General features: G+C 35.3%; 2 protein-coding genes across 3 annotated transcripts in view; both read right to left on the reverse strand.

Moving 5' to 3' along the window:
* The window catches only part of LOC128993901 (1-phosphatidylinositol 4,5-bisphosphate phosphodiesterase gamma-1-like), an 88,282-nt gene extending 81,353 nt beyond the window's left edge, over positions 1 to 6,929 (reverse strand). The window contains exon 1 of one of the 2 annotated variants that reach the window (XM_054417990.1): positions 6,731 to 6,929. The gene's annotated coding sequence lies outside the window, so the exon portion shown is untranslated. Of the gene's footprint in view, positions 1 to 6,725 lie in introns of both variants that reach the window. The other variant, XM_054417991.1, reaches the window with a different exon arrangement.
* A 3,942-nt stretch (positions 6,930 to 10,871) lies between these two features.
* LOC128994500 (endothelial differentiation-related factor 1 homolog) lies at positions 10,872 to 23,241 on the reverse strand. Its single transcript, XM_054419094.1, has 5 exons — positions 22,968 to 23,241; positions 17,788 to 17,839; positions 16,667 to 16,827; positions 12,685 to 12,778; positions 10,872 to 11,166 (listed from the first exon to the last, which is right to left on the reverse strand). Exons 1-5 carry the CDS (start codon positions 23,037 to 23,039, stop codon positions 11,108 to 11,110), a joined length of 438 nt encoding a protein of 145 aa, XP_054275069.1. The 5' UTR covers positions 23,040 to 23,241; the 3' UTR covers positions 10,872 to 11,107.
* Between the last annotated feature and the right edge of the window lie 229 nt (positions 23,242 to 23,470).

The following is a 23,470-nucleotide window of genomic DNA, read 5'->3' on the forward strand; positions in this document are numbered from 1 at the left end:
TAAGATTTGAATCATCAGCATATAGGCAGAGGTTTGTGTTATCTGAGTTTGATAATGATTTAGAAATATCTTTCAAATAACATATAAATAAGAGTGGTCCCAGCACAGATCCCTCAGGCACACCAAACTTTACTGGTTTCAATTCTGATTTATGATTTATAATTCTATTGTTATTGGCTAAATGAGTAATCTGAACAAACTGATATCTATTATTTAGGTATGAACTAGGAATGAGGATCCAAGCCGAGTAATTTTAACTTAGCAAGAAGAATTTCATGATCCACAGTGTCACAAGCCTTCGACAGGTCCATACAAAATTCCAACACATCAATTGTTCACCAGCATCTATGACTTAATAGATGGTTCACCAGCATCTATTAAGTCTATCACTGATTCAATAAAAGAAACACTAGCAGTTGTCACTGATTTCCCGCTACAAAACCCATGTTGGGAGCTATCCACGAGATGGTGTTCTTCAAGAAAATGTGTTAGTTGTATGTAAACTGCCTTTTCATAAATTTTAGATAAAGTTGGTAATAGAGATAGCGGCTGATAATTTGATGGATTTTTTCGTCATTCTTTTTATGTATGGTAATAATTTTAGCTATTTTTAATTGGGTTGGAAAATGTCCTGATATAAAAGAAGAATTAACTAAGTGGCATAAAACTTGACCAAGTTCAAATTTTACTGCTTTTAGCAAAATAACAGGGATACTCACTCCTTGCTTTGCTGTAAACGATCCACGCACGGGCGCTTAGTCTATGTGGACGGGCAAATGCAAGGTTAAAAGAGGCCGCCAACCTCTTTTTTAAAAAAAAAAAAAAACAGGTACAGCAAGATTCACCGACGCTTCCAACAAGATTACTTTGGCAAACTTCTGACCATCATACTTGTATATATTCAATCGGCATGGTCCAAATCGTGATACGGGAGCTTGATGAGGGAACTCATAAAATATATCAAAAAGGGTGAGCCACGCTTGCTGTGAGCTCTTTAATGACTCTTTAGTTAGAAATCTGTGCTAGTAATGATTCCGGGGTAGCGGATTCTTATCCCTCTGGAATTTTACCCCCTGGCCAAACGTGACATCACAAACCAGGGGGTAAAATTCCGGCCAAATCCATCGAACTGATGTCGTGAAACTCAAAGTTCGCGACATCAGTTCGATGGATTAAACGTATATTTTCACGGTTGTGAATTTAATCAGAACACATCAAATTATAAAAACCTAGAGTGTACAAGGCGGAATTTTATCCCTGCGGATTTGAAAGTCTAATGAAAATAGACAAAGCGTGATTAATTAGATTAGCAATAAAAACCGGAATTTTACCCCCTGTCCGTATAACTAGCGTTTAGACAACTGAAGATGTACAACTGTTTGATCATTGTATCGGTGGTCAAAAAAAAAAAACTTAGGGGTGAGGGGGCAGGGTGTTTGATTATGTTTACTGGTGGTCCAAAAATAACTCAGGGAGGGGGCCAAAAAAAGTTTGCAGGGGGCCCGAAAAAATCTGGTACACCACTGAAGGGATACGTTACATGGTGAAGTCGGTGTAGGTGGCAGGCAACTCAGAGCGAACGGAAGGATCATCATACCGGACAGGTAGCGGATAGTACACTATCGGTGATTGGTGTAATGCTCAACCAACAGTATTAATTTATTTAACTGAATCATCTGTTATATCACTGTTGCCAAAACAAATATAAAATATGTTATAAATTAATATGCATATATTACAGTACAGTACAGTCACCAACAAGTTGAAAACAAATCATTGTGTTTGCAGAGATAGATGCAGGTTCCTAAAAGTCTTTTCTTTAGTGTTTAGTGCTGTGATGTAATTCATTGGTATTGGTGGCATAGAAGTATATTAATCATATATGGCATTTCCCCCAATATTTTTAATATATCCACAACCCTGTCCATTCTGATAAATGCCCTGAACTATTGGAGCCATCCAACTATCCAGGTCCCATTGATTGTACCTAGATCTCGTGCACTTGGAGCAGAATCTATTTAATGAAACCAACAGAAAATTAAGAGACAAAGTCAAATATAAGTAGTTTTATTTTAACTTATAAGATTGGAATATGGAATGTAAAAATATACTAGAAAACACAGTGACAAAAAAAAGTATCGGTTTCAAAATAAGAATCTTTTCATTGAAATTATATTCAAACCGAATTGTTTGAGAAACAATTTTAGAGAATTAAAAAAGAAAAAAAAAACAAAAACAATACATTATCATAAAATTTATTAAAAAAAACATTTTTTATGTAACAAAACAAGGTAACCAGATAAGTAACAAAACAAGGGATATGTACAAGTTTTAAATTAAATAAATAAGTCTTTTCATCCAGAACTTCAGTGTTCAGGCCTATTCTACTTCAGGTTCAATTTATATATTACATATGAATTCGAACTGCATGCAATGTAAATAATGAAGTTATAAGGATGAATAAAAATGCCAAAACTGTTGAGTCATGGTTACTATAAACCATCATGGCCAATCCAATTACCTGTAATCATTTGAAAGAATTAGTGGAAAAATAACAAAAATAAAACAAAACATAAACAAAAATACCCCTGCCACAGCAAAACGTGTGCAAAAGATAAAACGTGTGCAAAAGAAGAATAGCGTAACTTCTAATCCAACAACAGTAAATTACAAATGCATGGAGTGTAAAATACTTAGAGAAGAAACAAACAACATGATGTCATCAATAAGAACATTAGAAACTATTAAATCACTCTTAACAACTGAAAATAATAATCTAGAAAAAAACTACACTCTATGGAAAATGTTAAATCTTCTTGTTTATGTTGCTTTCCCCTCTAGCTACTAAATCAAGCATTAGGGCTGAATCTGAAAGCTTATCTGACTGGCAGGAAGTGAAAATCTAAAAAAAGGCAATCTCCAGTTAAAATAACCACAAGTACACAATCAATCTCAATAATCGCTTTGATGCTCTATCTAAAATCCACGAGTACAGTCAAGAAGATGTCATAGAAAAAGTTCCATCCACAATCATGAAACCATCCAATAAAACTGTAACCAATAAGTTAATGTCAAACAAAAAAATCAGGACAAAATAAAAGTGCTTTTGTGTGCCGATAGCCACGACAGGGATCTCTCGAACCACCTGAATGAAAACACAAATTTGTTTGAGGCAGTAGGTTTTGTAAGACCGGGAACCTGTGAAAATGAAATCAGTTTCGTCAAACAATGAATGTAATTTATATTTTATAATTATTAAAAAAATACACGAAACAACCAAAACGGCATCTTATTTTATAGCCATTCGTATTTTATGGATTTTATTTGAATCAAAATATCAAACTATAACCATAAAGTCAATGCTATAACCCCCCTGTGTCTCATTATATAATTAAGGGTAGCTACAAAGATCACACATTGTAAGAAAAGAGCAAAGAACGAACCATTTCGAAAAATGGCAAGCACTGTCTAATGTCACTACCCGTGCATGTTACTTGACACAAACAGGTGTTAGCCTGATTATCTTGAGACACGGACCAGTTGTCAATATAAGACAAACAACAAAACCGACAGCTGACGACTGACTATACTAGCACCGAACCTTACACATCACACTGCTGAGGCTGATCCCTTTTAGATATAAAATAATTATAGTTTGACGATCCATATGATTTGTCCTAATATGTAGTTGCCTGGTTCTTGTCTTGGACTTGTGTCAGTTGTATAGTATTGTTTTAATTGATTGCGTGTTGAATTTCAGCATATTATGATCATCAATGTATAATACTCCCCGGTAGTAGGCCTATATAAATCGATGCGTAGCGTATGGTTTGCAAGGATTATAATATATAGGTAATGATAACATTGTAAAGGAGGTGTTTAAACTGCTGTATATTTTGCTAATCAACAAGACCTTCTGATGGATGCCATGTTTGTATTTAAGTGTTTTGACTTTGTTTAGGATTTAAAATGCACGGTATGTTAAGTAATAAAATAAGTTTCCCAACAAAGGATACTGTATATATAAAATGTATAAAATACCCCCACCGCAGCATACCTGCCAACTAAGCAAATTTCCATGTGTCTGAACTGATTTTTGATAAAATCTATTTAAATAAAATTAGGTTTAACTAGTACCTAGGTTTGCTGCTACAAGGAAACTAATTATGCGAGTGTTTTAGTAAAATATTAATAGCTTAGTATAAAATAATAAATTGGCCAAGTTTAATCCAAATATATCAATAAACAAGCAAACTACATCATTTTACAATATTCTCCATAAGAATAACATGGGAATTTTGAATTTACAATTTTTGAATTTTCTCCGTTACCAATAACCGTACAAAAACACTTTGACATACTAAATTATTTGTTTTTTTAAGCTCTTTAACAAGGTCTTGAGAGAAATTGAGAAATTTTGTGTTTTGAGGGTCAAAAATGAGAAAACCCATTTTTTTACCCCATAAAAGCCCTCGTAAAACACTGTTCCCATGGTCCGATCATGCTGGTTCGCAAACTCATTCAAGTTTATCCCGCCTTACACCTTCAAACCAAATTTCATCAAAATCGGACAAAAATTACTCAAGTTATCGCGTTCACGGACGTATATATATATATAAATCTATATATATATATATATATATATATATACATATATAAAAATTTGAACGAATAGTGTTTTTGGCCTCTGGGGACATCAAAATGAAAAAGTAAATCGGTCCCGGGCCTAGGTCTTACCGTGCCACCTACGGTAATAGCTACTTCCCTATAGGGAAATTCGCTAAAACCAAACTGTAGTAGCCTATGTGAGTAAATGTAGGACGTAAACTATAGTGCAGCCGTGGATGCAATTGATGCCATGGTTCAGGACATTCACAGGGCTTTTGAAAAAAAAGATTTTGCCTGGGCCACCTTCATTGATCTTAGGTCAAAGCCTTTGATTGTGTTGTCTTGCTGCAAGTTGGAATTTTATGGAATTAGAAACAGTGTTCTAAATCTTTTGTGGTCTTATCAAACAAATCGAAGATAAGATCGGTAGCCTATATGCTGATGGTGAATGGTCCTTCAGCATCTGCGGGGTACCTCAAGGCTCTGTTTTGGGTCCCCTTCTGTTCTTAATTGCCATATAGCCTAAATGATCTGCCTATGAATTCTGGTTGCAATTTCTATCTCTATGCGAATGATATCACCTAGCTCTCTTGTCACAGTGACCTTTTGCATCTTATATCTCTAGTCAGAAACACAGTCAACACTGCTGCCGAGTGGTTTTCAGCCAATAGTTTTCTATATAAATAAAATTAGAGTTTTGTCTGTACATTGCTCAGAATCATAAACTTTTAGGTTATTTTTACGTTTTATTCATTAAAGAAACCGAAACAAGTCTCATCTAAATTTCTGTCCGTCTGTCTTCCTGTCTGTCACGGCCCAAGAGCCATTTTACGTGGCCTTCTCCTAAAAAACGAGAGTACCTATCAAGTTCCAAATCATTTTAATGTATTCACTGGATTGGCGAGATTGTCTTTAGCCATTAAAATATGGCGTCACTACTTTGTAAATGACCGACGTTTAAAAACCCAATTTTGTGCGATTTTTTGTAAAGTTTTCTCCCAATGTTTATCACATATTCATCTATGAAGTAACGAACAGCTGTTCAAATCAAGATTATTTCTTCTAGCTGTCACTGACTGGTATGTTTCCATTGAATGTTGTTTACAAATACCATAACCAATTCCTATCACGTTTTGAAAGAAAATTCAAACCAAGTAAGATTAAAAACGTTTTTCCTTACATAACGGATTTAATTAATCGCAAGTGCAATAATTTGTACGGTAACCGTAAATTAAAAAAAGAGATTCTTTGTGCATAAAATTGTTCTAGAGTTTTGATAACCGGGGAAAAGACCTTGAATCAGTGTTGTATATGGCTGGGAAACTTACATTTTTTAAATGAGCGTTTACAGTCGAGACTCGGCACACGACCGACGCGCGTCTACATGTCCATAGTCAAAATTAAAGTAGGCCTACAGTGTATTTATTTTTTATTCGTCATGTGTATAAGTGTACAGTTCGTGAATGTGTTTCAAAAACTCCAAGACGCACCTAATGGGGAAGTTTAAGACCTTATATTAGGACTGATGATGGCGATTTAATTTCACCGAAATGCATCTCCTGTAATAGGATACATTACGATCGACCGGCGGACACAGGTAATTTAACCTTTTATTGATTGTCATACCGATCCGGAACAACAACAAACAACATAAAATGAAGTTAGGTATAATTGTTTGGCCAGCATATCTGAAAATATGCAAACCAACTGCTGTTCTTTATACTGTATATAAGAAGGTTTCAACTGAATACTACAAGATCCCCGTGCGTAAAACGGGTACACAGCTGCTAGTCTTTTGAATAAAGACAAAACCCAATCAGTTATAACTTATTGTGTCTGCTTTCACTACAATATGGACGATACGGAAGAAATGAAAATTTTCAGTCTATTCAAAGACCTTAACCTATGCCTATGCCACATAACTCATTAGAAGGCCTATCCTACTATTTGTCTTGTTTACCTATGTTTTAATAGTTGTGTGTACAAATGAATTATATTAGTCTGATTTTTTTTCTTAAAATTTGTTTACCCAAAACTAAGTTTTTTCCAAATAAGTAACTCCAGTAATGTTTAATTAACAAAACTAATTCTAACCTAAATATTAAATAAAAACATACCATACCAATGAATGTGTTATTCATTAACATGAAGGCCTAGCTGTAATTTTGTTTCCGCTACACGAAAGTTATTTATACTATCCATCGTTGTATAATACACTTCATAACATAATTATTCTTTAAAACTCAAGTAACAATAAAACAGAATATATTTTATGCTTACTAAACGGCAGAACTAAATTGAAACCTAACCCCAAATATGGCAGTAAAGGAAATTCATCCATCTGATCACGATCACGAACTTGGAACTTGTACAAAAAAATATCTAAAGCTACTGTAACTGTACTGAACAGCTGTTATAGTTTCAGATTCTGCAACAGCCGACATTTTCTAGTATTGCCAACAGATAAAACTAAATTTACTCAGTCATCGTCTACATATACTAAACAGTGTAAGTATTTTTTATAAATTATATATGTTAGATTATAACGTTAGTGATAAGAAGACAACAGCAACAAAGGCGAAAGGTAAACTGATATATTGTCGTCCGCAGGTATTACTCCACATAAATCATAAATCATTTTATTTGGCCATTAAATACAAACTGTACAATATACAATTCAACATGCACAAATCAAACATCAAATAATAAAAAACAACATGTAAGCAAACAAAATAAAATCAAGAGTTCACAGCAAACAGCATCTGCAAAGCTGCAAACCATGCATCTTACCAAGCTATACATTACTTGTGCTATCTTTCCTTTAATCATGCTAGAGAGATCTGCTTCATAAAACTCATCCAAGCTATATAGAGGGTTTGACAAAAGCCATGATTTTATGGTTTTTACAGACTTTAGTTTTACACAGGTTTTTTTACAGCTGATGGGAGGCAATTGAAAAATTTCATCCCTGAAACAGGATAACAATTCAAGACCAAACAAACTTAACCTAGATCTGTTCATGTGAAAGTTATTTCTATTCCTTGTATTATACATATGGATGTCGCTGTTTGTCAGAAATACACTCTCATTATCTTTGATTGCTACTAGGCACTGAAAAATGTAAATATTAACAATAGTCATTGCACCGCACCACACAGTTTGAACAATATGGTTTGCAATGGGCTCGGTGTAGGGCATTACATACAATTCTTACTGCTATTTTCTGCAACAGAAGAACGACAGAAGAACATAGTTTGAAGGAAAGAAGCACACCTCTACAAGTAATGGAATACCACCGTCCACCATAGACCATAATATACCTTCTTGTTTAGTCTATAGGCACGGCCACCTTTAACTACCTATTGGTCTTGTCGAGTAATGAGAAATGGGTTCACGATGATAATGTCGCTACGGTAGTAAGTAGAATGTTGGAGGTGCAGCAGCAGGGAATGCCTGATCTGATCTCCTGCTTTACAACTGTTAGGAGTTCATCATTGAGGTTCCTCAAGGACAGATATTAATTGGCAATCTTGTAGGGGAGAAGTCACCTTTCTGAAACTGATTGGTAGAAAGCAGGCATTCATCATGTGCCTGGATAATTGAAGGCCACTTTATAGAATACTTCTTAAACTAACTGGGGCACAACAATCCAACAAATCGGGATAAAACACCTTATAATATTGAGGCCTGAGCTCCAATTAACCCATACCAGAAAAGATAAGATAGGAATGCAAGAATAAAATACCAAATTATTGATTAGACATCTCACAAAAAACCAATAGTTATTCCTAAATTACAAAAAGACTGGCCTGTTGACAGCCAATTAAGGTATTACAGTAAAATTATGAATTAGCAGGACGGCAAACAATGGATAAACCTTGTTAGACAATCCTTCACAGGGACGTCTTGGCAATTATTTGATTAGACAATCCTTGAGCATTAAAACTATAAAACTTTACTACCGTAAAGTTGAAGTAAAATACCTGTTTGAGAAATGCCTAGATGCAACAAAAAAATTGTATTACAATGGATTTTGCACCTGTGAAACGATTAAAGCATTACAATTGGAAGCATTTGTTGTGCAAGTATTCAAGCCTGAACCCCCCTTATGACCTTATTATGGTCACTAATGGGTTGATGGAGAAAATTCTGGAAAAATTAAAAGAAATACTTTGTTTTAGTGAAGTAAGCAGACATATTCTTCTGTCTTGGTAATTTTCATTTATTCTGTATCTTATACAGTTAATAATATATACCAGGAATTCCTTTCTGTCTTATAAGGTAAAATATTTAAATTGTAAATAATAAATTGTTCACTGATTGCATCAGGTTAGTTCTTCCTTATGATCGACATGAATTTGAACACTCTATTCTACATTTACCACCCAAAATATTCTATGTAAAACAAATATATCTAAAAAAGTAAACTATTGCTACTTACAAAACTTTCCTTTTCCTAGCTAAAATTTATGAAAATTTGCCTATCAGCAGGATCGACTTTGCACAAAACATCTAAACGCATAATATTTATTTTAAATCCGACACCAGATCAAATAGCGCACAAAGGGTGATTGGAGAGATGAGGTGTAATCTTATCTCAACCTGAACACAATTTCTGCATTAGGATTTATAACAATGTAATTTTATATTTTTAGGGAATTTCCCTTATAGGGCTAGCTATCACTTTAGGTGGCATATAAACACCCAGACATTCCTAATAAAACTATTGTAAACTAGACTATTTAGATTTTAGACCCTTAAAAATTAAGAAATAGTAAGGATCTAGCTTTTAATAATAAAGTTGTTTATTTTCAAAAACTTCAGTTGTCTCACACTGACAACTGTTGTGTCAAACATCACATTCTTATAGTACCCGATATGCACAGAATGTCGGAATAACTACCTCCCATTTAGCTAAGTCTTACTCATTAACAAATTCCTCTTACATTTCTGAAGTTTTATATCGTAATGTTATCTCCCGTTGTAATTCTTATAATTTGTTTCATTCTCCATTGATTACTATTTTCAAAAAATGCATCACTGGCTGTCTGATAGAGTGGGGTGTAGATGAATCAGAACTCCTAATCAAAGCAGAGTACAGGCAGACTTGACCCTACTTATTCTCTCGTAATTATTATTGAATTACTAACATCGAACATTCTTAACTATAGTATGTCTATGCCCTCCGCCTTGCCTCATTCCTCAAATTGCTCATTTCACTAATTTAGCCTCAGAATAGTTGACGGTACAATTATATAAGTATTAAATTACTTGTTTTTTCAAGATTTTCTAAATATTTATGAATATTATTGTTTTCCAACAAATACATAAGTCACTGATATAGCGACTGAGCCTACGCACAGGCTTCCCGCCCATGTAGGCTTATTTCCTAAATGACTACATTTAACATAGCTTTCTCTGAAACCTTCCATCCTTTGTTATTATTATTATTAAGTTTACATCTATTTTTATAATTATTTATTTTATCCATGCAATTGCAAGTAAGGTGTCTGTTTCACTGGAAGTTTATGTTTATTTTTTTTTCTGTTGAATATTTTTGGAAATAAATTATATTTTGATTTTTGATTTGATTTTGTCTGATCAATCCCAATCTTCTACTAACTTAGTTGACATTTTACTACTGTTATTTCCCATCAACTAAATCAAGACAAACAATATAAATTGATTTTAAAATTACTTCATTGGGGTTTGTCAACAGGGAAAGGGTGCAGAAGGTAATAAGGCAGTTCTTTCAATAAATTGTAAAAACTGTTATCCATTATTGATCGTAGCCCAGTCTTTAAAAAAGGAAAATTCAAGATTACAATCAACGTAGCATCCCACAACATTTCATAAGCTTTTTTCTCTTGGAGTAATATTAAAGAGAAGTAAGGAACAGAGGATACACTACAAGGTACACTTAAGTGGTGTCTAGCACTTGTGCTGGTGTCTAGAACACTTAAGTGGTGTCTAGCACTTGTGCTGTCTAGAGCAAAGTCCCGGACCTCCCCATCCTCATGTACTACAACGCTCTTGGTGGAGGAAGACCCTGTGCCCTGTCTGATAGGAATTTTCTTACAGTGCTCGCTGTTCGGGCTCTTCCTTACTCGTCACAAGTATATTTCCGCTCCAACATACCAGAGCTGAAAGCGCACAGTTGTCCAATTAGCATATTCCTCCACCTTTCTTCTTTGGTAAAAAAAAAACCCATGAAGAAACTTTGTCTACTTCAGACAAAGTCAAGGATGTTAGATAATAACTACTTTCTACAAACGGAGCAAGTTAAGAATTTATTCACATTTCTACCGTTGTTAGATCAATTTTATTTATCAAATATTGGAAGTAAAAAAATAACAAAACAACAGTTATTAGAAGTATATCAACTTGAAGGAATATGTTCGTCTAATGTGAGGATGGTCTTCTGTCTATACGTTTCTTCCAGTAGAACTAACAAGAGGTTAATGAACGGTGGTTGAGATCAGGTTAGGTCCTAAGGAATTCACTTCTTTTCTTTGGGAACTAGGGGTTTCCCCATATCCTTCCCCCGAAGTTTTATTTCTGAAACATATTATGTGACAGTTATTAACAATTCCAGTAATAAATTTAAGAATAGGACCATTAAAAAATTAGTTTATACTTAACAAGAAACACTACTTGGTAAGACTACGCCAAACGGCGTTCTGGTACCTCTCAACAATTTTTTGAGGGTGGATAGGGGTGGGGGTCATAACTCTTGGTAGGTTACAATTAATTCTGGCATCTTATTTTTTACAAATCGAGCACTGAGACCACTTGAGAGCATCACAGAATCAAGATTGTATATTATCTTATTACTACATTTTCTATTTCCCCAGACAATTATTTCAAATAACTACGTTTTAAATTGTCAAATAACTAAGTTTTAAATTAAAAGAAACTAGTACATGTTTTAAGAACATTACAATTAGGCTAATATTGATTAAACCTTACAAAACTGAGCCAAAAATACATTTTAAAACAAAAGGTTAGTTTTTTAAGGGAAAAAAGCATCTTGGCGTTGTAATAATTATTGAGGAGAAAGGAAGGATAAACAACTAACTCACCTGAATAAAGAAGTCTCAGGAGGTCAATAGAACACATAGAAAGTACACATTAAACTGACATTTCGCCCCTTTCAGGGGCTTTTTTAGAGGTAAAAGGTAGAATGCATGAATAGTATAGAGGTTGGTAATAAAGTCCGATGACAGTTAAATATTTTCTAAACGACAACAGATAAATCAATAAGATTTGATACATCAACACCACACTTAAAAATCTACTTTTTTTAGGAAATATCAATTTTCTGTCATATCATGGGGACATGATAGGTTATTTCAAGGTTATTGCAAGGAGTCAGAAGGAAATCTTAAATAGAAGCATAGGTTGACATGTACATCAAATTAAAGGTCTTTACTAGCAGAATATAATGCCGCAAATTTGAACTCAAACGGACAACCGAGCCAAGAATGACAGTTGTTCAAAGATTCATTTAATTTGCATTGCTATTATACGCTTACTCCTCAGGGGGCACAGCCCTAGGAATCGGAAGAAAATTGTTAACGTAAGCATAGGTCGATGTGCACATCAAATTAAAGGTCTTCACTAGTAGATTACAATGCCGTAAATTCAAGCTCAAAAGAACGCCAGAGTAAAAAATGGCAGTCGTTCAAAGATTCAAAATGGCAGATTCAAGAAATCTTTGAACGGCTGCCATTTTGCGCAGTATCAACGTTTTGAGGTGCGATTTGCGGCATTGTATTCTACTAAAAAAGACCTTTCATTTGATGTGCATATTGACCTATGCTTCCATTTAAGATTTTCTTCCGACTCCTTGTGGCCCACAAGGAGTCACAAGCATTCCACCTGATGGAGGTCGACCTGAAGAGTTATTCAATCACTGAATATGTGTTAAGATCAAGTTTTATGCTCTGTAACTTTGTACCAAGTATTGTAGCTCTATCTACATAATTTTTTTAAATATTTAACTGTCTTCGGACTTTATTACCACCCTGTATGTGTAATATAGAGAGCTATAAATTATTCTAAACCCTAACTTACCGAGGACCCGTTCTATCTTGCCAATGACAGCCTGGTTGGGGATCCCTCGTCCAGCCTCATAATCGTTTATCACTTGGGGTTTTTCATTACATTTCTGAAATTGAAAAACATGTAACTGTTATATTTAGATTACACATTTAATGTCCTAATAGGCCTGGGCCTGTGTGTGCAAGCTCCCAAGAGAAAAAAAGTAAAAAAATGTCTAGGAATAAAAATAAAAATGTATAACTTAACATCTTTTTTAAATTGATTTTTAAAATCAGGCCAAAAAAGTATTTTGATTTTGAAGTTCATAGGAACAAATAATTGTTGGTAAAATTAACTAATTTTCAACATTGCACAACAACTTCAACATTGATCTCAAACACAGAATTGGCTCTGGGACGTCTTCGAGCGGTACACATTGTATTGCCACTGGCACCATGCTGGCTCGGCGCTGCTGCTTGGAGTGAATAGGGGTACATGCGCGTGTTAATGTTACCACCCTCGCCTCACAATAAATTAGCTGGCGTCTTGTCATATTTTTTTAAATATTTATTTTTGCAAATGCCTAAATTGAATAGAACCAGTTATAAACCAAAACCCAATATTGTGATCAGCTTACAGTACGCCTATCACTAAAGTAACTTTTAACCAGACTAGGGGACAGAAAAATTATTGGGCCTATGTGCGCCCAAATGGTAAATACAGCCCGGTTAGAGTCGTATGTTCTATCTGTGTAATATTTATTTAACTGTTGACGCAATGAAAATTGAAACATTTCTTGTTAGTTGTAAATACAATCATTTAGTTTAGTGTCCCACTATGTATTCGACGATGGAGTAACCTCCAAAACAGCCGTAGAGCAATAATAGGCTAAATCTGGATTGTGAAAACAGTAAGCAACTAATAAATCCACACTTAATCCACCATTAAAAAAATCACCGTTCATAAAATGTGTAAATGTTGACCGATTAGCATTAAATTTCGTACATAGGCTACCAAACAGAAATTTTAAGACAAACCACAATTTTGCCTTGTTTTTGTGGCATTAATAATAGTACCTGGGGACCGAGCTTTGCTCGGGGAAAATTATTACTTTACTCTGAAAAGTATTGCAAATACATTAATCCACTCCAAATCTCCACACTGCTAACCTTCACTACTTACATCACCACTCCCTACGTCGTGGACCTGTTTGCCCTCCTTCCCTAAACCATTTTAGAATTGCAGATACATAAATGCCACAGACAGTTCCCACACTCTGCACTGCTAGCATTACTACTTCCTACACCATTTCCTACGTCATGGACCTGTTTTCCTCTCCTCCTTTCTCGTAGCATTTTAGGATTGTAGATACCTTAATGTAGTTCCCATAAACAGTTCCCAGGCTCCAGACTGCTCGCCTTTACTACTTCCTTCACCACTTCCTACGTCGCGGACCTGTTTCTCCCCCTTCCAATGGCATTTTAGGATTGCAGATACCCTAATCTAATCGTCATTAACAGTTCCAACACTCCGGGCTGCTTGCCTTTACTACTTCCTTCACCTCTTCCTACGTCGCAGACCTGTTTCCCTCCATTCCCATAGCATTTTAGGATTGTAGATACCTTAATCTAATCGTCATAAACATTTCCCACACTCCTGAATGCTCACCTTTACTACTTCCTTCACCACTTCATATGTCGCAGACCTCTTTCCATCCCTTCCTATAGGATTTTAGGATTGTTGATTCTTATATCTAATCGTCATAAACAGTTTCCACACTCCAGACTGCTCGCCTTTACTACTTCCTTCACCACTTCCTACGTCGCGGACATGATTCCCTCCCGTCCCATAGCATTTTAGGATTGTAGATAACTTGATCTAATCGTTATTAACAGTTCCCACCCTCCGGACTGCTCACATTTACTACTTCCTTCACCACTTCCTACGTCGTGAACCTGTTTCCCTCCCTTCCCATAGCATTTTAGGATTGCAGATTCCTTAATCTAATCGTCATAAACAGTTTTCACACTCCAGACTGCTCGCCTTTACTACTTCCTTCACCACTTCCTACGTCGCGGACCTCTTTCCATCCCTTCCCATTAGATTTTAGGATTGCAGATTCCTTATTCTAATCGTCTTAAACAGTTTCCACACTCCAGGCTGCTCGCCTTTACTACTTCCTTCACCACTTCCTACGTCGCGGACCTCTTTCCATCCCTTCCCATAGGATTTTAGGATTGCAGATTCCTTAATCTAATCGTCTTAAACAGTTTCCACACTCCAGACTGCTCGCCTTTACTACTTCCTTCACCACTTCCTACGTCGCGGACCTGATTCCCTCCCTTCCCATAGCATTTTAGGATAGTGGATAACTTGTTTTAATCGTTATTAACAATTCCCACACTCCGGACTGCTCAGCCTTGCTACTTCCTTCACCACTCCCTATGTCGTAGACCTGTTTGCCCTCCTTCTTTATACTATTTCAGAATTGCAGATACATAAATGCCACAGACGGTTCCCACACTCTGCACTGCTAGCATTACTACTTCCTACACCATTTCCTACGTCATGGACCTGTTTTCCTCCCTTCTCGTAGCATTTTAGGATTGTAGATACCTTAATGTAATTCCCATAAACAGTTCCCAGACTCCAGACTGCTCGCCTTTACTACTTCCTTCACCACTTCCTACGTCGCGGACCTGTTTCCCTCCATTCCCATTGCATTTTAGGATTGTAGATTCCTTAATCTAATCGTCATAAACAGTTTTCACACTCCAGACTGCTCGCCTTTACTACTTCCTTCACCACTTCCTACATCGCGGACCTCTTTCCATCCCTTCCCATAGGATTTTAGGATTGCAGATTCCTTAATCTAATCGTCTTAAACAGTTTCCACACTCCAGACTGCTTGCCTTTACTACTTCCTTCACCACTTCCTACGTCGCGGACCTGATTCCCTCCCTTCCCATAGCATTTTAGGATTGTAGATAACTTGTTTCAATCGTTATTAACAATTCCCACACTCCGGACTGCTCACCCTTGCTACTTCCTTCACCACTCCCTATGTCGTAGACCTGTTTGCCCTCCTTCTTTATACTATTTTAAAATTGCAGATACATAAATGCCACAGACGGTTTCCACACTCTGCACTGCTAGCCTTACAACTTCCTTCCCCATTTCCTACGTCATGGACCTGTTTTCCTCCCTCCCATCACGTTTTAGGATTGCAGATACCTTAATTTAATCGTCATAAACAGTTCCCACACTCCAGACTGCTCGCCTTTACTACTTCCTTCACCACTTCCTATGTCGTGGACCTGTTTTCCTCCCTTTCCATAGCATTTAAGGATTGCAGATACCGTAATCTAATCGTCATAAACAGATCCCACACTCCACACTGCTACCCTTGACTATAGAATCTAGTAATCTTCAGTATAATCTTTGCTCAATAGTAACAACTGATGTTTTTCCTTTTGTACTGTATTTTGTTTTGCTAGTATACTGTGGATAGACAAATTACAAGCTACAAGTCTTTTGTTTACTTTTTCCTTGTTATTTAATTCAGCCAACATGGTTACCTAGCAACCCATAAGACTAAAGTTAAAAAAATGTGATTTTCAATTCCATTTTTCTACGTAATTAGATTTTTGATGGCAGTTCTAATTGCAGTAAACTCGTTTTTAGGCCAGAAATAAACTATATACAACATTTGAAGAAAATCGTCGGAGCCGTTTTCGAGATCTTGGTGCAAGCATACATACATACATACATACATACATACATACAAGCAAACTTTGCTCGTATTAGAGTATAGGATTGAAGAAAACTACATTGGGCTACCTGGTTCCCTTTGTGTGAACTCAAGTTAAGCGGTAGAATAAAGCACCAGCTTTCACACCGGTGAACGACACCCGTATTAGAACATGAACCCAACCCTTTGGTTCAGCATAGACTGTCCGAAACTAGGGTTTATTAATAATATGTCATACTAATTATTTCAAAAACATGGACTTACAGTGGCCAGATCTTTCTGACTCCACCCCTTGGCCTGACGACCCAGTTGTATAGTCTTTCCGAGATCCAAGGGAATCTTATCATGTTTTAGTTCTTCCGTCTCCCTGTCTAGCTTTGCAGTGTTCTTCGTTATGACATGCTGCTTATTTTGTCCTCCTCCCCCTGTAAAAAAATGTGTTTAACTGACAGGGTTTGAACCAATATTTTAAGTTAATACTATTGAAAATATTGTATTCTATTATACAATGTTATAAGAGGATTTTACAAATACTTTTCAAAATGCTGTTGGAGATATAGCCATTGGCTATTGCATTTTTTGAAATGTTTGTTTTGTTGTGTTCACCACCACTATTTCAATAGCACAAAAACAGTTAGGAGTTTTTGATCACTTTCCTTCAAAAGCGTTTGTGATAGGCCTACTGTGTATAAAATGCCACCAAAGGTTAATATTAATTAACTGCCATATGTTGTGTTTTATTTATTAATGTTCTTTTGGTAAACCCATGTATAATTAGGCCTAATAACTTATAGTGTTCTACACTCGGACGTAAAATGACTCTTTCGACCCAAGTTTCACCAAATTCAACAAGTTTCGGAAAATGAGCAAGAGTTGGAAAGACACTTTTTTTCCGTGTGATAAACTATATTTTTTGACATATTGCAATATTATTCAACAAAGTAAGTTAAAAAACAAAAGATTTTCATGTAAAGATAACCTCTCAAACGATTTTCAACATGTTTTCAATTTCGCTTAGCAAACAAGCAGCTGTTTTGTAAGTGATTAATAATTTTGTCTATTACAATTGTGTTAGTGTACACAAACTACTATTACTACTTCTACAATCAATAAGTCAACTATCAAGAATGCAACAATAAGCTACAACCGATTAAATCAATCTTTACAAAGTGAAGTTTGTAACTGAGTTTACGACAGCTGACTTTTACTCTTTGGGGAGTAAAATAGCTAATTCAGACACACAACTCATGTATTAAACCCATCTGTTTTTGCTGCAGTAATAACTAAAAATTATTCTTCGTTGTCGTAATGAAATTAAGGTCTCTTGTTGAATTGTATTTTTTTGTCTGTCTTTTAATATTTTTAAAAACTTTTTTAGCACTTACATTTCTGCTGGGTATCCACAGGGGCGCCTTCCCTTCTGGCTCTGTTCACAGCCTGGAACAAGAGACAAGAACGATAAAATATATACTTTATAACAAACATTTGGTTGATAGGAGTTGGCTTATATTTAGAAAACATAATAAAATATAACATCCTAAATCAAAGTTTTCTTTTTGTTTAAGACCTGTTCTTACACAGTTGGAAAACTTAAAACTCTTCCTAGGTGGCCAACAAAATTATTTTATTTGGACAGAAACTAAAAAATATATTTTTATATCATAAGTTTTAGAATTATATAAATAGTTGACCTATGCAGCACGTCCAAAATAATGTTTAGTACTTAATTCGGGTTAATTTATGAAAAAGATGTTTTGCGGATATATCCGCCAATTGTGCAGAGCACACTGTAAACTGAGTAAATAGGTTTAAAAGATCAAATTTATTACCATCAAAAAAATATTTCTTTTTGATTTCAATTTATACATTTTCATTTTCACTTATCACAGAGAGAAAAAGAGAAAAACTGTAAAGACTAACTTTTGCCGCGAAAGGTTAACTTGGGGCGTAAATGCCATAAACACAGGCAGCAAGGGGGAAAATGTCTTTTTCTTCATGAAAAACATTCCTAGTACATCATTTGAGGATATAATTGAATAAAAGGACGATTTTACTAAGTTATTATAGACAAACGACTACAGTATTAATTGTTGTAACAAGCGGCAGATATATCTGCCTGCAGATTATCAGTCCTCAGATAATTTATAATTAATTTCAATAATTTATCTATCCTGAATACGTTTAAAGCTTGTATTGATCAGCTTCTGACGTTTGAAACACATGCACAAGCAACACACTGTTTAAATACTTATTAGACCTAATAGTGGCGTACCAACTGTACAGGTGCTGCACTGAGTGTAGTAAGCAACAACTTTAACTTTTGTGCTCCAATAACCTGACTTATACTTAAAAAATAATATTTAGACTTACTGTTTAAATTGGTTGTTATTCTATTAAATAAAAAATAGCAATAGGTATAGTCAACAACTCCACTATCTTCAGGAGATAGCTGTGACATTCAAGTGCTAAATATATTGATTGACCAATAACATCTATTGTATCACTGCGGTTGTATTTATACCGCTTTAGTTAGAGATTAAAATTAAGGTCATGTTAAATACCCAATCATTCCTGTTTTATTGGTAAACTCATACATAATTCAAAGCTAAACAAGATTAGGAAGTAACTATTTTAGACAAATAAATAATATATGGATCAAGGGTAGGCAGTGTGTTTGGAAAAAGGCTTACTAGTTTGTTCTAAAATAATGATGACATAGTTTTAAATTGCCGGTTGTTTTGATCATCAATGCTTTTAAGAAAATCTCATCATTTGATAATTTTGGTAAAACCCTAAATTAGTAGTAGGCCTACCCATGTTGTAGTAGGTTACATTCAATCATATCGTACCAACCATACCTGCTTGTAAACACCTGAGAAACAAAGGCTAATTTAGATATTTTTACACATTCAAAAGTTACATAATTGGCAGTGAATCTGATAATCACTACAGATTACATATTGTATTGAGAGACACTGACTTGTGAACCGTCTTATAACGATACAGTCTGTATGGCCTTTCAAACAAATCATGTTTTTACGTGGTATTCTTGCAGCTCTACTCGCAGTATGCCTTGCCGATAACTTCTTGAAAAATGCTGACGAGTTTAAAAAGTTTGATGATGAAATATTCCGGAACATATATGATCCAGCGACTCTTTATGGCTGGGAAAAAGTGTTAGAAAAAATCAATTTTTACATTAAGAGTTTTGAAAATTTTATACTGGAAGTACACCAAGGGACGACCACTTTGGACGAAGCAGAAAGGTTGTGGAACAAGTCGATGCCTCGGTTTATCACCCAGGATCTGGATCCTACGATGTATTCTGATATGATAAAGCTACAAAAGGATCAGCTGGACAGGTTTCATGATCTGCAGACTTTTGCTGAAAATATGTGGGAAAAGTTGAGTGAAATAGTGTTAACGAAAAATCATACACTTGAATGAGTGAAAGACTTCTTCAAGTGTCTTGATAGGTAAATGTTTATATTATATTATCGTTTGGCAAAGGATATCGATCATAAGTTCATGTTGAAGCCAAGCGAAATTTAATAATTTGGAACTTACCTTCTCTATTATTACACAGAGAGGAGAATATGTAACCACTCATTAAGGACAAATAGTGTTTATGTATTATAAGTTATTGAAACCATGTTTTAGAATCTTAAAGGTAAATATAGACATTTTAAGTTCTCATTTTTAGCAAACTTTCAATGGAAGTGACCCACACTTTGGCACGGGGCCATTAATTGTTTATTCACATCCTACCTTCACATCCTAGAACAATGGGCTCTAGCTCGGGACTGTTTTGAAAGTTAAGTTTAGTAAGTTTAAATAAGTTTAGATTGGTAGATGTTCCTGACCTGACTGTAGCAGAATGAAATATTCAGAGGTAAAGGGTAATAAAAACCAAAGTGCCATAACCAAGTGCCACAGCACATAAAAGTTGGTCACCTCAAATATCAGATTCTTAGATACAATATGCTAACTTAGCCATTTTACTTTCTTCACAACTTAGGTCCCCTTAAAATACACAAGCCTAATCTAGTGTCATTTCATGACACCCGTAATCCTGAACTAATTTGAAAGTAACAAATTTTGAATATTTATAAGCACGATTTGTGGATGCGATATTCCCTGGTCTGGATTAACGTCGGTACTAGTGAGTTTTACGACTATCAGCAGAATATCCCTATAATTACACTAATTTGTAGATTACAAGGCAAAAATGTGGTTCGGATTCCAGTATAAACTGTAGGTCTCTTAGTTGACATAAGACATAAGATCAATTTATTTCCTTTAGAGCTTATAATACACAAGTCATTGGAAGTTGCCATTGGCTGTATGGGCTATTAATTAACACTCCTATCCATGGAACATGTCGGCCTTATTCAGTAAGAAGACTACAAGACCATGTGAAGAGACTACATATATACTACAAAGATCGTGCCACTCTTCCTTTACTTAACTCCATTCATACTTGGCTTACCATTTCTAGCCTACTTTCTTATGGTCGCCATTTCAATTGAAAGGGGTACCTAGCCTAAAGGCTATTAAAGTACAACGTACAGTATCTCCGTTTGGAAGGGCTTATTAAAGACCTATAGACTACCGAGTTTTGTAAAGCTTAAAACATAGGCCTACACAATTCAAGCCGTTTTCTTATTTTGAAAATACCTCTGCTGCCTACGTTAACTCACGCCAACGTAAACTTAAGTTAAGTTAACTTAGGCAGCTGAGGTACCTATACAAGTTATAGTTCCTATGGTCCGACCATGCTGGTTTGCGAACTCATTCAAGTTTGACCGCATTACACCTTTAAACCAAATTTTGTAAAAATCTGACAAAAATTACTTAAGTTATTGCGTTTACGGACACACATCATACCGTAGCTTATATATAAATCTATAGTAGGCCTCAGTTAAAGTTATATTTGTTTGTATAAATATATAAAATTTTAACGGATAGTATTTTTGGCTTCTGAGGTGAAAAAGTAGGGCCTAAATTGGGTCCTGGCCTAGGTCTTACCATGTCAAGTACGGATTTACCTAGGTACTTCCCTAAAGAGAAATTCCCTAAATGGAAAAGAAAAACAGTGTAACCACAATAAGTTATAATCTGATTTAACAGGAATGGATTTTACGAAGAAACAAATTTTAAGTTACTAGGCCTAATCTTAGGTTTATAAAAAATCTTGGCTACATAAACTACCTACCATATGTATTTTATTGGAGGTTAGGCCTGCCATTTGAAACCAAATAAATTGTAACCAACTAAAGAGAAATTTGTTGGGAAATAATTATGAGAACATTTAATTATAAGTTTACGCTAAGGCTATGTTTTACGACTGCAACTAAGTTACGTACCTATCTAATATAAGTTAGGCTAACTTAGTAGCTTAACTCTGCCACTTTCACAAAAACGTAAAATGTGACTAACTTAAATTGTCATTGTTTTGACAGCATGAAATGTAAGGATCAAAATATCAAAATACTTTAATGTTCAAGTTACACTGTATAAAAAATTTATTTCCCGTTACAGTGGTAGGCTACTTTAGCACTGTTTCTTTGTAGAAAGAAAATGCCTTGTTAGGCCTTTGATTTCTTGAAACTTTGATGCATAAGTTACACATTGCACAACTGACTGCTCAAAATGTTTTTTTACTTTTGTGCTAAACTAACTTATACCTCGAGAAGTCTTAGGCCTAAGTTACGTCAATTTGTACTGTAAGTTAACAAGTTCATGTACAGTAACTTAAGTTATGAAATAAAATTAAGAGTCTTATCTTTCAATTGGTGCAAGCATTTAAAATTCTACAATAGTTTTTAACCATTCATTTTTACGCAGAGGATACTCGTCCGGTTACCGGCCGTGGATTAGGTGTCCGGCAGTGACGTCACCGGGTTGTGGGAGCCCGGAACACCAACCACAACGATACGATGTACAGCCAATATGACCGTGTTCGTGGTGTAGTGGATAGAGTGCTCGGCTGATATGCAAGAGGTCCCTGGTTCTAGCTTTGAATGTAATTTCTTCTTAACTGTACTGGTAGTCTGGTACATCTTTTGCTAGAATTTTTTGCATTTATAATTTTATTTCATGAACGGAATCCTTCATTCGATTTTTTCATTATCAGCAAGTTTGGTTGGTTAGGTTAGGTTATGACAGTAACTGCGGGACGCCTAATCCACGTCCCCGGACGTGAATCATCTGTGTTATTCTTAAGTTTAAAGACCTGTAGGCCTACAAGATAAGAATAGGCCTATGATAGGCTAGGGTAGTCTCTGTCACTACAGTCCTATCCTACTCCTACTGCGACTAGGCCAATGCCTATTGTAGTCACACTGCCGGTTTGAGGGTTAAACCCTAGCTGCTGTGACTTGAAAGCAAAATCTAACCTGAGTTCCCTTTTTTGGCAAAAAATATATCAGCCTAGCCTAGATTACTTTTTTTCTATAGAGGACCTAGGCTAAGTTTAAGTTACGTTTTATAACCCAAGCTCAGCATAAACCCAGGTCTATAGGCGATTGTTTAACTCAAAATACTTAAACCACGTAATACTAACCTGTTCACTTTTAAGGTGAGAAGCCTTAGGAGCTTTCTTGCGCAAAATGGTTACCGTCTCCCAGTCTGACATTTCGTTTTGGGAATGGTGTAACTTTCACAAATTATATTTTTAAGAATAAGTTAATACAGCTCAACCTGATTGTACTTTATTTTATTGCAACAACTTAAATTTTTTTACTAGTTTTAACAACAATAGATAAAATATCAACTGTAAATTTTAGTATTTCTTCATCAAATTCACACACAACACGTTTACTTTACTTTTTGTTTCTTTCTTCCAAACTCCAGACACGAGTATCAGCTGATGGCGCAGTCTGCTTTGCTTGCTCTGATTTTTTTTTACAAAATAATACCAACACAACACCCCTTAGTGCTAGATCGGCACTTCATCCATAGATTAATAACACATTGCGATAATATATATTGGGAGGATATTTATATTCTTATGGCTTCACTACTGTCATTAATTTGAAGTTTGCACAAGTAGTAACCAATATTACT

The sequence above is a fragment of the Macrosteles quadrilineatus genome, unplaced genomic scaffold (genome assembly GCF_028750875.1).
Source record: "Macrosteles quadrilineatus isolate MER2022 unplaced genomic scaffold, UCM_ALF_1.0 Scaffold_5__1_contigs__length_97177068, whole genome shotgun sequence".
Lineage (NCBI taxonomy): Eukaryota > Metazoa > Arthropoda > Insecta > Hemiptera > Cicadellidae > Macrosteles > Macrosteles quadrilineatus.